Source organism: Budorcas taxicolor, chromosome 11, assembly GCF_023091745.1.
Source record: "Budorcas taxicolor isolate Tak-1 chromosome 11, Takin1.1, whole genome shotgun sequence".
NCBI classification, from domain to species: Eukaryota; Metazoa; Chordata; class Mammalia; order Artiodactyla; family Bovidae; genus Budorcas; species Budorcas taxicolor.
This window is the reverse complement of record NC_068920.1, coordinates 107,398,491-107,411,902: the sequence shown is the minus strand read 5'-3', so window position 1 is coordinate 107,411,902 and position 13,412 is coordinate 107,398,491. Positions and strand designations below refer to the sequence as shown.

Here is a 13,412-nt window from a genome sequence, read left to right as displayed (position 1 = left end):
TATCTGACTCTTTGTGACCCCATGGACTGTAACCTGCTGGGCTCCTCTGTCCACGGGATTCTCCGGGCAAGAATACTGGGATGGGTGGCCATTCCCTACTCCATGGGATCTTCCTGAGCCAGGGATTGAACCCGACTCTCCTGCATTGCAGGCAGGGTCTTTACTGTCTTAGCCACCAGGGAAGAGAGACGTTATATATATGGCAAAGGGTCAGATTAGCATCTGTTACTTTCTGCCAATAGTCTACCCATGGAGAAAACAAGGGGCCCATCTCACTTAAGAAAGTCCAAGCCTGACAGCTGAAGGGTCCCAGAGCAGCAAGCATCACCTCGCCTCTTCTCTTGGACCACTTCAGCTGTCTCTGCTTTGGATTGACAGAGGCATCTGGTTGCTAAAAATACCCTACTGACCAAGTGCTGCCCATTCCAACTAAAGCTGAGCACGACTGCAATCCAGGACTTAGCTACTCCTTGCAAAGGAACTTTTCCAAAATTTTCAGGCCCAATTTGAGAAGCACACCAGCCCATGGTCTTTTTCTACTTTGTCAGCTTGGCTGGGAGGTGGAGGGGATCCTTCCTGGGTCACTGTCCTCTGGCCTGCCCCATCCCGGTCTCCAGGAAAAGAAGCAGAAGGGGGAGTGAGAGAGGGCCCAGGGGCTGGAGGGGGTAGGGAAGGGGAGGTGCTTGTCCATTTATAGACTTGCTCTTTGGGATGCTGAAGGTGCTGAAATAGCTGTGAGGACAAGGGACTTGGCTCAGTTTTAAATATCTGCCGAGCTGCCCGAAGACTCTGAGATGACAATAGGGGAAATGGAGAATGTGGAGGTCTTCACTGCTGAGGGCAAAGGCAGAGGTTTGAAGGCCACGAAGGAGTTCTGTGCTGCCGACATCATCTTCGCCGAGCGGGCTTATTCCGCTGTGGTTTTTGACAGGTATGGAATGTGGGTTATTGCCTTCTTTCCTCCTGGTGATTTGGCCAGTGCCACACTCTCAAATTCTTTGCTCTCAAAATTGAGGGAGAGTAGCACTGACATATATACACTACTGTTGTACAATAGGTAGGTGGTGGGAAGCTGCTGTATAACACAGGGAGCTCAGCCTGGTGATATGATGACCTAGAGGGTGGGATAGGGTTGGGGTGGGAGGGAGACTCAAGAGGGAGAGGGTATATGTATACATATAGCTGATACACATTGTTGTACAGCGGAAGCTAAGGCAACATTGTAAAGCAATTATCCTCCAATTAATAAGAAAATGATCATGGAAAGGGATACAATTCATGTGGCTATTGATAATGAAGGGTACATGCACAGCTGTTTGCTGACAATACTTTTTCTGCAAAGGGTCATGGTCAATAGGATTTGCTCTGGTGCCTAGGAGGGTTGCAAAGGTGATTGAAGGCTGTAGGGCATACTCTCAGGATACTGGGCTTCCCTGGTGGCTCAGACAGTAAAGAATCTGCCTGCAATGCAGGAGACCTGGGTTCAATCCCTGGGTGGGGAGGATCACTTGGAGAAGGAAATGGTTACCCACTCCAGTTTTCCTGCCTGGAGAATCCCATGGACAGAGGAGCCTCTCGGGCTACGGTCCATGGGGTCGCAAAGAGTTGGACATTACTGAGCGACTAAGCACAACACAAGCACTCAGAACATATGTGAACTTGCCCGAGTGGGAGTGCTGTGTGTGCAGATGGTGGAGGGAAAGGGAATGAAAAGGGGGTGTGGTGTCCAGGAGACATTCTTCTATGGAACGCTCCATATTTTTTGCTTCGGAGGTGTAATAAATATATTAGAAGATTATGTAATTGCTGAGACTTTTAAAAAGTAATTACAGACACACAAGTAACACTGGAATCCATTTACCTTTGAAAAGTAGAATATCACCAATGACCTGTAACCCTGTTTCACGTTTCCCACCCCAGGTCCCAGTTCCCTCTGTCTTTCCTCTGAGGTAATCCTTGTTTTGACTTTAATTTGTTTCCTTCTAGAATGTTCTTGTGCTATTACATCTCTCTACATACATACATATATATATATCTATATATATCTGTACTTATCAAAATGCATAGCTGTAGTTTGTTTTTTCTTTTTAACAGAAATGGCACTATATATATATATATATATATACATATATATATATATATATATATATATATATATATTTTTTTTTTTTTTTTTTTTTCCAGGCCACACTGTGTGGTTTGGGGAAATCTCAGTTCCCTGACCTGGGATTGAACCTGGGACATGGCACTGAAAGCACAGAATCCTAACTACTAGGTCACTAGGGAACGCCCAATAATATCATACTTTCAATGTTATCCTTGAACTTGCTCCTTTCACTAAACAACATGTCTTGATATTTATCCTCATGGAAACCGTTAAGTCTATAGTCACTTCTTTTAAATCCTCAAAGATCTGTGTTGTTTTTTTTTTGTTTTTTTTTTTGCCCACATGTAGATCTATCCATGTTGATCCATATGCTATGGACCACCAATTTTAACTGCTGTGGGTATTTTACCATATGAATATATGAACTTTTGAAAATCTATTGCCCTGTTGAGAGATATTTGGTGGTTTCCAATTTTTCATACAAACAAATGTTTCTGTGATTGAAATCCTTGACCATGTCCACCTGCATGCATGTGTGATTATTCTCTAGGAGAACTGGCTAGGAGAGAAATCACTGTGCCTTGGGGTGTGCAGTTTTCCATTTTAATAGGCCCTGCAAAGAGGATCTATTAAATTTACCTTCCCATTCCCCCTACAGTCCTGTCGGTACTTGCCCACCACACTTTTGCATGTGTGCGTGCTCGGTCGCTTTAGTCGTGTCTGACTCTTTGTGACCCCATGGTCTGTAGCTCATCAGGCTCCTCTGTCCATGGGATTCTCCAGGAAAGAACACTGGAGTGGGTTGCCATACCCTCCTTCAGTGGATCTTCCCGAACCAGTAGTAATAATCTTTATTTTTAAAAAACCCTCCACTGTGATAACATTATGACAGTATTCTCTGAGCCCCCAAATTGGGATGACCTGACTGACACTGATGTGGTCTAAATTAAGATGGCCTCTGATAACCTCGATTTGGTGGTTGACTCACTGTACGACCATCCTGAGAATAGGCACAGCTTTTCAGAGATAATTTAAGTAGCATTCAAATTCTCATTTCTTCCTGCCCACCCAGACCTTCAAGGAAAAGGCTGTGAATGGAGTACATGGCTAGCTACAGCTGAGGAATTTAGAAAGGCTGAGATGACAGTAATACTTCTTCAGGGGGAGTGTGTCTTACTTTATTTACTTGTGTGGGTGTGTTGGGAGCAGTTGAGGAATCAATTGGATTCAGAATTAAGACAGAAAAAGTTAGAAACACAGGAACTCTGAACAATGATCTTAGTACTACTACTGAGTCACCATCTTGCCTTTTATAGAACATCCATGGGTGTCTTCAACTCCCTAAAAACCAACATTGCCAATCAGTTTCCCTTTCAAAAGTGTCCAAAGTTGAGTGGATTTTCTTTCTATTACAAGAGTAAAACTTAGGAAGAAAAAAATGTATCTTCACACGAAGCTAACATTGACATGGTTGTCTATTTCCTTCCAGCTTGTTTTAAAACGTTGTTGTTGTTTATTCACTAAGTCATGTCTGACTCTTTGTGACCCCACAGGCTCCTCTATTCATGGGATTTCCCAGGCAAGAATACTGGAGTGTGTTGCCATTCCCTTCTCCAAGGGATCTTCCCAAACTAAGGATTGAACCTGAGTCTCCTGCATTGGCAGGCAGATTCTTTACCACTGAGTCACCAGGGAAACCCATTTTAAAACATAGGTTTCATTTATTTGTATTATTAGTTGGGATCTTATCTAAACTTCAAGCATGCCCAGTCATGTCTGACTCTTTGGGACCCCATGGACTATAGCCCATGAGGCTACTGTCTGTAGAACCTTCCAGACAAGAATAACTGGAGTGAGTTGCCATTTCTAACTCCAGGGGATCTTCCTGGTCCAGGGATCAAACCTCCCCCTCTTGTGTCTTTTGAGCTGGCAGGCAGATTTTTTTTTACCACTTCCCAACCTGGGAAGATTTTCATGTAATGATTTAGGTATCTTCTGTGTTACTATACTCTCCTTGTAGAGTTTAAGAGTGCATACTTTCTGACCATTCCTGTATAAATGGACATTCAGATTGTTTACATGTTTTTCTTATTAGAAAAAATTCATCATTCATTTGAAGTAATAACTATATAAAAACAACTTTAGTGCATGTTGCAGATAAAATGCTAATAAAATCTTGTTATAATAATAATAAAAATTAGGATGATTAAAGTAAATGATCTTTAAAATGATTTTAAAAATTGAAAAGATTATTTTTAAAAGTGATTTACCTAGTACACCTGAAACTAATACAACATTTCAAGTCAACTATATTTCAATAAAAAAGAAAGAAACATAGAAATTGAAATGACTGCTTCATAATTAAAAAATAAGAGATATAACCAAACTCATCACTGCAAAGATGAGGGAACTGCTCGGGTGTACCTGAGACAGCCTAGAGAAGCATCAGAGGAAAGCTTTGCTCATCCTATCTTCACTCCAATTTTAGGGTCCTGGTGAGATTCAGCCACTGTAAGGAAGAAACCTGACTGGGGAGGTAGGACCAGGTGACCCACAAAAGTCACCCTGTGAAAGAAGCATTTTCTAACACTGTGTTACTGCAAACCAGGCTATCTGCGTTACCTTCCAAAATGAAGATTTTATCTTTAGTTGAGTAGTGCATTAAATGAAAATCTCTTCTTGCAAACAATACATGAAATATATATGTATGTCTATGTATATATTCTGTGAACCATTACAGGGCTTCCCAGGTGGCACAGTGGTAAAGAATCTGCCTGCTAATGCAGGAGATGCAACAGACGAGGGTTCGATCCCTGCGTTGAGAAGATCCCCTGGAGTAGGAAATGGCAACCCATTCCAGTATTCTTGCTTAGGAAATTCCATGGACAGAGGAGTCTGGCCAGCTAAAGTCCATGGGATCGTAAAGAGTCAGACACGACTGAGTGATTGAGTACACACACAAACATACATGAAGCATTACAATAAATGAACCCCTGTGAAACCACCATCCTACTTAACTAGAACATTCTGTTACATTCATCTTGCCTGTCTTTCCCTATCCTGTCCCATACTTGCCCCAAAGGTAACTACAGTAGTAGTCTGAATTTCGTTTACTTATTCCCCTGTGTTTTCAATGATAGTTTTGCCACATATGTACATATTCCTAAACAACAAATAATTTAGTTTTTATAACTTGTTTTTCATCTTTTTTAATTTTATTGTTTATTTATTTATTTATTTTTTACTTTACAGTATTGTATTGGTTTTGCCATACATCAACATGCCAAGGTATACAGTTATAGGTGGTTTTATGTTCTTGCTTCTTTCATTCAAATGTTCTTCTATTATTTATACATATGGTTTTGTGTAACTAACAAAATGGGTAAGCTCTGTATGTGTATGTACCACAATTTATGTTTCCATCCTCCTGCAAGTAGTTGCTATGGGACATTTTTGTTTCTATCTCTTGGTCAACAGATACATGGGATGTGTATCCTAGGAGTGGAATTTCTGGTTCATAATGCATGATATATTTAGCTTTAAAATATAATGCTGCACTGTGTCATGTTGACTTGCAAGTTGAACTGTGTCTTTGTTAGAATAGAGTGGGCTTAGCATTCAGAGCAGCTCTTCAGGCCTTTGTTATATAGCCCTTAGGTCTGGTTAAAATCGCTTTAATTTGGTTGGTTGGAAAAACAGGTCATCTGCTTAAACATAAAAGGCCAAGAATAAAACAGAGATAATCCATTGAGACCTGGCAAATGAGCAGCACCTGGGCACCAGGATCCCTGGTAGACATGGCTAATCAATCAGGCAACACCTTCTTCCTGAACTCCAACTTGGCCTCACTGTTCTTTCTAGCAGCAGCCACTGCGAATCAACCAAAACTGACGTTTAGAAGGGAGCCTGTGTGTCATGCTTTTGGGGGATTCTGAGTTTCATGCTGGAAGGGGATGAAGGCAAAGTAGGTGGATAAGGTCAATTTACCAAGGAGTCGTCTTTCATGGATTTGGTCTTTGAAAGTGGGTGAGCCCCCAGGCATGGTGGATAAGCTTGAGTTGTTCAATGTTTCTCTCTTCTCCTTTTGCTCTGTACTTAATTTTATATAGGCTTAGTTGTCCGAGGCATGTGGGAGTCTTACCAGACCAGGGATTGAACCTGTGTCTTCCTGTAATGGCAGACATTCATTCTTAGGAGCTTCCCTGCTGGCTTGGATGGTAAAGAATCTGCCTGCAATGCAGGAGACCCTGGTTTGATCCCTGGGAGAAGATCCCTTGAAGAAGCAAATGGCAACCCACTCTAGTATTCTTGCCTGGAGAATTCCATGGACAGAGGAGCCTGGTGGACTACAGTCCACTGGGTCACAAAGAGTTGGACATGACTGAGTGACTAACACTAACCTTTAAAACTTATTTTAGAATTATTATTATTTTTTAACATAATTTTATTTATTTATTTTGGCTGTGTTGGGTTTTTGTTGTGGGCTTTTCTCTAGTTGGGGCGAGCAGGGGCTGCTCTCGAGTTGTGGTACTCAGGCTTCTCATTTTGGTGGCTTCTCTTGTTGTAGAGCATAGGCTGGAGGGCATATAGGCTCAGTAGTTACAGTTCCCAGGCTCTAGAGCGCAGGCTCAATAGTGGTGACCCAAGGGCTTAGCTGCTCTGCTGCGTGTGGGATCCTCTTAGACCAGGATTGAACCTATGTCCTCTGCATTGACAGGTAGATTCTTTACCACTGAGCCACCAGGAAAGCCCAGCATTATTTTGTTTGAATTTATTATTATTATTAAGGGGGTGAAAGGTCTTTTAAATATGCCTATTGGTCATTACGTTTCTTCTTCTGCAGTTTGTCTATTTTCTACTGATGCCCTCACTTAAAAATAATATTGTAGCTCGTTTGTTTATTACTACAGGGCTTCCCTGTGAAGTACAGGGAAGCCTGGCATGCTATAGTCAATGGGGTCACAAAGAGTCGGACATGACTGACGGACTGAACAACAAAAAAGATGTTATTAGTTCCAAAGCTTTCCTTGGAGCATCTGTAAGCTTTTGAGCCCCTGACACTGAGTTTCTATTACCTTCTAGGTAGAACAGGGTTGTTGGCAGTCTGGAAGTGAAAAGTGTGTATTTCTTGATGACAACAGAGATGATGTAGAGTACGTGTCGGGCCATCGAGGGGAATTGGATCATAGGACACTGAAGATCTCTTCCAACCTGAGATTTTCTGAGTTATACCATTTTTTTCAGTACATGCAAGGGACTACAGTGTGGCAAGACAGGGGTGTTAGGCTAATATAGGAATAAAGCTTGTTTTGATTTAATTTAGCATCAAATACAACAAATATACTTTTTATAAGGAAAGTGCTCGTGGGCAGTTCTAGAAGCCAGAAATACTATTCAATTTTTTCTTCTTTTTATTTGATAAAGTCCCAGATGTCTTACATTTAGAGAATCTCTAGCCTATGGGTTCCTGACTGGATCCTTGGATCCTTAGCTAGGGAAGCACCTGTAATGAGAGGATCAAAATGTATGTGGATGTGCATGCATGCTTTTTATTTCTGGGGAGAAAGTTATTACTTTCAAAATGGTCCTCAACCTAGAAGAGGGTTGAGACCCATCAAATTCATTCAAGTCCTCTCTCTTACAGATGAGGCTTAGTGAGGCTTTCCCGGGTCACACAGGCCAGGGCAGGGGTTGAGTCTCCCATGATCTTGTCTGTCATCGCTTTTCACTATCCTCCCCAACCACCCAACCCCTACAAGTGGGCCTACCATTGCCTACCTAAGTTTTCTTTTGTTCTTGTCAATTCAATTATTAATATTTAGTCGTAATAAAAGAAAGAATATACATCTATTAATTGCAGAAGAATCAAGATCTGGTTCTGGGGCCTGAGAAAGGTTAGATCCAGAGACTTGTAGGTAAGAAACAGAAATATACATGTGACTATACAGGGAAAGGGGCTTCCCTGGTGGCTCAGATGGTAAAGAATTTGTCTGCAATGCAGAAAACCTGGGTTAAATCCCTGAGTTGGGAAGATCCCCCGGAGAAGAAAATGGCAACCCACTCCAGTATTCTTGCCTGAGGAAATTCATGGACGGAGGAGCCTGGAGGGCTACTGTCAACAGGGTTGCAAAGAGTTGGACACGACTGAGTGGCTAACACTTTTCACTTTGATACAGGAAAAAAATGTTTATAATAATAAACCAATGTATTAGTTTCCTTTGTTGTTGTTTAGTTACTAAGTTGTGTCTGACTCCTGCAACTTCATGAACTGTAGACTGCCAGGTTCCTCTATCCATGGAATTTCCCAGGCAGGAATACTGGAGTGGGTTGCCATTTCCTTCTCCAGGGGATCTTCCTGACCCAGGGAACAAACTGATGTCTCCTGCATCAGCAGGTGGATTCTTTACCACTGAGCCACCTGGAAAGCCCCAATTAGTTTTCTACTCTTGGTATAAAATATTATCACAAATTTAGTGGTTTAAACAACACAAATTTATTAGCTGAAATAAAACAGGATTATGTTTCCAAGATTTTTTTTTAGCTTCTATAGGCTGCCTGCATCTCTGGGCTTTAAAGCAGTTGTGTAGCATCTTCTCCTCTGACTTCCTGCATCCTTCGTAGGACCCTAGTGATTACGTTACACTCACCCAGATGATTCAGTTCTACCTTCCCATCTCAAGGTTCTTCATCTTAATTTCATCCGCAAGTCCCTTTTGCTATGTAAGGTAATTCATGTAGTTTCCAGGAGTAGGACATTGACATTTTGGGGGGCTATTTTTCAGCTTACTTCAACCAATAATATGCACATCCTATTAATCCAGTTTTTCACACATGATGTTAAGAAGTGAAAAGGACAGTGAATTTTTTTTTTTTAAAGTTCTTGACCAACTCCTAAATAATTCTGTTTAAAGAGTTGGAAGTGCCCAAGAGAACCTATCTATCCATCTGAGCAGGGAAAATCAAAGATGAAAATATGAGAAAAATAAAGATTTTTAAAAAACTTTTTATTTTGTATTATAGTCAATTAACAAGTAAAGTTGTGACAGTTTCAGGTGAACAGTGAAGGGACTCAGCCATACACACACATGGATCCATTCTCCCTCAAACTCCCTCCCATCCAGGCTGCACGTAACATTGAGCAGAGCTCCCTGTGCTATTCAGTAGGTCCTTGTGGGTTATCCATTTTAAATAGAGCAGTGTGTACATGTCCATCCCAAGCTCCCTAACTGTCCCTTCTCCTCATCCTTTCCCCCGACAACATAAGTTCATTCTCTGAGAGTTTGAAAAGAAAGATATTTTAGAACAAATTACTGTCAGCTGGGCTTTTTTGAAAATTAAGCCAGCTATGAGCTTCTTCAGGTCCAATAGAGACGGCTGGGCTTGCAGCCCATGTAATTCTATGTGGACCCATGGGAACACCAGAATTAACCATGGCACATGCACAGATACATGTGTGACCTTAATCTGGTAACAGCTGGTGGGTAAGTGGTGGGATATAAATGATGCTATAAATGGAAATAGTTTAATAAAGGGATTAGATAAGTTCCTGAGCAGATAGTTCAGAAAATGAGTGAGTAACTGTGAAAGTATTCGGGTTACAGTCTTCAACATTTGCATTTGATGTTAAGGATAACCGCAGAGTAGATTTAGACATATATCTTTAATTTGGCACTTTAATTCATCTGCAGAGGTCAGACATGTTGATATGTCGCATGACCCATAGTGAGCTGTGTTGCTAAACTTTATTAACTAATCCTTAAATGCAGAAGTTTGGGGATAATAGCTTTTTAAGCAAAGATTAGGTCAAATGCCAAGTTGTCCCCCAAACAATGTCACCTTCTCTTATTTGCATCTGAAGATGTGTTCTGAGTCTGGGAAGAGGGGTTTGGTAGAGTGTGGGAGGTGCATTCAAGTCTGAGTGAGGTGTGTGAGCCTTATCCTGGGAGCTGTGGCAGAGAAAATCTTGAAAGTTGCTATTTTAATCAAAGAAGTGTTAAAAATCTCTAGGTCTGGTCTAGGGATGTAGCACCACCTAACTTCCGCTAAGGTAAGTAATTGTGCAAATGGGCCATTTAAAAACAAGACTGGGGGCTTCCCTGGTGGCTCAGTGGTGAAGAATCCACCTGCCAATGCAGGAGATACCGGGTTTGATCCCTGATCCGGGAAGATCCCACTTGCTGTGGAGCAACAGAGCCCAAATGCCACAAGCACTGAGCTCTAGAGCCTACACACAGCACTGCTGATGCCCACTTGCCGAGAGCCCACGCTCTGCAGCAAGAGAAGGCACTGCAGTGGGAAGGCCACACACCGCAACTGGAGAGCGCCCCCGTCACAACTAGAGAAAGCCCGAGCAGCAACAAAGACCCAGCAAAGCCAAAAACAAACAAACACAATTTTAGAAATGACACCAGGTGTATGCTGCAGCAAAAAGAAACTGAGTGTCCCAGCTCTGGCCATGTCTCTCCTCTCTGCAGAAGCCTCCACTGGACCCCTTCTGTCCCCTCCACCCCAGCCCCCCTGCCGGTAGAATAAGGTCTTATTACTGAAAGATGCATTCTAGGTCCCCCACAGTCCAGTCACTTTTCCAACGCTATTTCCCGATAATGTGATCTTGTCAAACAGTTCCTCCTGTCCGCTAGATACACCTGCCCTGACTGCTTCCCCCATGGAAGCCCTTGACTCATGCCGGTGCCTCTCTGTGGCGGAGCACTTGACCTTCGATGTATAACTCGGCTCATCTTCAGACAGTCAGAACCGTGCCTCCCAGCCTCCTCGGTGATGGCCTTCCCAGATTCCTCCTTCCTTGACCTTGAATCCTGCAGCAGGATTCCTGGGGGGCATGCCTCACCTTCCTTATATGTGTTTATGCTTCAGCCCAAACTGGGGACTGCTTGAAGGCAAAGTCTGTATCTTCTTTATCTGTCAGCTAGCTCAAGGCAAGACACATAATAGATGCTCAATAAACACTTTTTAATAAACTTAGAACTTTTAATTTACTTTTAAAAATGGAAATATAGTAAAAAATATAAAGAAAACAAAAAATTCAAAAATTGAAGTATAGTTAATTTACAATATCATATTAGTTTCGAGTGTATGACACACCGATTCAATATTTTTATAGATTATATTCCATCTAAAGTTATTACAGAACACTTGCTGTATTTCTCTGTATTGTATCCTTATAGCTTATTTCCTTACAGCTTATTTATTTTATCCATAGTAGTTTGTATTTCTTTTTTAAAAAAATATGTCTTTACAGAAGGAGGTGGTAGGATCATGGAATCATTATCAACTATGATGAAACTTTTTTTTTTATACCTTCTTTTTAAATTTTTTATTTATTTTTTTATCTTTTGGCTGCATTACAGCATGTGGGATCTTAGTTCCCCAACCAGGGATTGAAACTGCATCCCCCAGCATTGGAAGCGCTGAGTCTTAATCATGTGACTGCGAGGGAAGTCCCAGTAGTTTGTGTCTCTCTTAATCCCATACCCCTATCACGACCCTTCCACCTTTCCTCTCCCGACTAGTAACCACTAGTTTGTTCTCTACATCTGTGAGTCTGTTTCTGTTTTTGTTATACTCATCTGTTGATTTTATTTTTTAGATTCCACATATACATGATAACAAACATTACTTATCTTTCTCTTTCTGACTTATTTCACTAAGCATAATGCCCTCAGGTCCATCCACATTGTTGCAAATGATGCCCAATAAAAAACTGTGAAAGAAGAAAGATGGGGAGGAACAAGGAAGGAAGAAGGAATTTAAAATACTGTAAAGTTCTCCAGGTACTTGAGGGATGCGATGTTCTTTTTTAAAATTAATTATTTTAATTGGAGGATAATTATTTTACAATATTGTGATGGTTTTTGCTATACATCAACATGAATTGCCCATAGGTATACATGTGTCCTCCCATCCTGAACCCCACTCCCGGATGTGATTTCTTTAAGACAGATGCTCTCCCCTGCAATTTTTAAGGGGAGACCTCCTCTCAGGCTACAAGTTTTTAGGTAGCCCAGGAAGCCAGAACAGTTGGTCCAGTCCTCTCTGGCTGTGTTTTTAGAGGGCTCGTTCACCTTGCAGGCACCTTCTATTTGCATTTATCTGACCAGGAACCAGTTATTTCCATACAAGGAACTGAGCAGCAGCTGCCTTTCCATCCCTCTTGACTCTGACAGATGATACAACCCAGGGCTGCAGAGGAAAGAGCGAGCAGGGACCCACTGGCTGGGGCAGGGCACACTCAGGGCTGTACACAAAGCAGGTAGGTTTGGGAGCTTCCTCTGCCTTCTGTGCTGGGAACAGTGTCAGGCACCAGGGACCCCTATGAGAATAATATCCCTGGGAAGACAGTGATGACCTATACACTAAAGGGTTGCTGTGACAGTTTAACAAAAGAGAATTGCTTAAAAATATCTCTGAAAATTGCAAAGCACTGTGTAAATAGGACTCTTGTGGGGACTGAAAAAATGAGACTAAGGAGGAGAAATGTGGCTTGGTGAAGGTCATCAGCTAAGCTGGTTGGCAGAAGCAGTCTTTCTCCTGGAATCTAAGATGTGGTTTTAAGTGGGGAGGGATAAATTGGGAATGTGGGATTAACAGATACACACTACTATATAGAAAATAGATAAACAACAAGGACCTACTATACAGCACAGGGAACTATATTCAATATGTTGTAATAACCTATAATGGAAAAGAATCTGAAAAAGGATATATATATATGTATAACTGAATCACATTACTGTATACCTGAAACATTGTAAATCAACTATACTTCTTTAAAATAAATAAGTTAGAAAGTGGTATTAGAACTTTATTTATTTAATTAAAGTATAGTTGATGTATGATATTATATGTCACACATGTACAATGTAGTGATTCACACATTTTAAAGGTTATACTCCATTTATAGCTATGACAAAATATTGGCTATATTCCCTGTGTTGTACAGTATATCCTTGTAGCTTGTTTTCCCCAAACTTTAAAAATTGTAGAATGGAATCTAAAACAGATTGGGAGCCTGTAGACAGTGATTTGATGGTTAACATTTGGGACCCACCATGAGTTCACTAGGAGAAAGATCATTTCAGATTGATCATGTTTTCTTCTTATGAATTGTAATTAAACATTTATTATAACAAAGTGATTGTAAAGACTCTGATGAGACAAAATGAAGGCAAGACATTGTTGAACTGGTGGCTGAATCGAGTCAAGGCCTGATAAAGGATTGTATACATTGTTGTAAAGGTCTCTCCATCACCCGGTATGGGGTGAGGTCTATACTGTAGTATCTTGG

The 13,412-nt window shown here is 41.3% G+C and overlaps 1 protein-coding gene across 2 annotated transcripts in view; it reads left to right on the top strand.

Moving 5' to 3' along the window:
• Positions 1-704: 704 nt before the first annotated feature.
• Positions 705-13,412, top strand: part of SMYD1 (SET and MYND domain containing 1) — a 46,751-nt gene continuing 34,043 nt past the window's right edge. For both annotated transcript variants that reach the window (XM_052648485.1, XM_052648484.1), the window contains exon 1: positions 705-931. In XM_052648485.1, the coding sequence (XP_052504445.1) occupies positions 795-931 (137 nt within the window). In that variant the 5' untranslated portion in view covers positions 705-794. The remainder of the gene's footprint in view (positions 932-13,412) is intronic.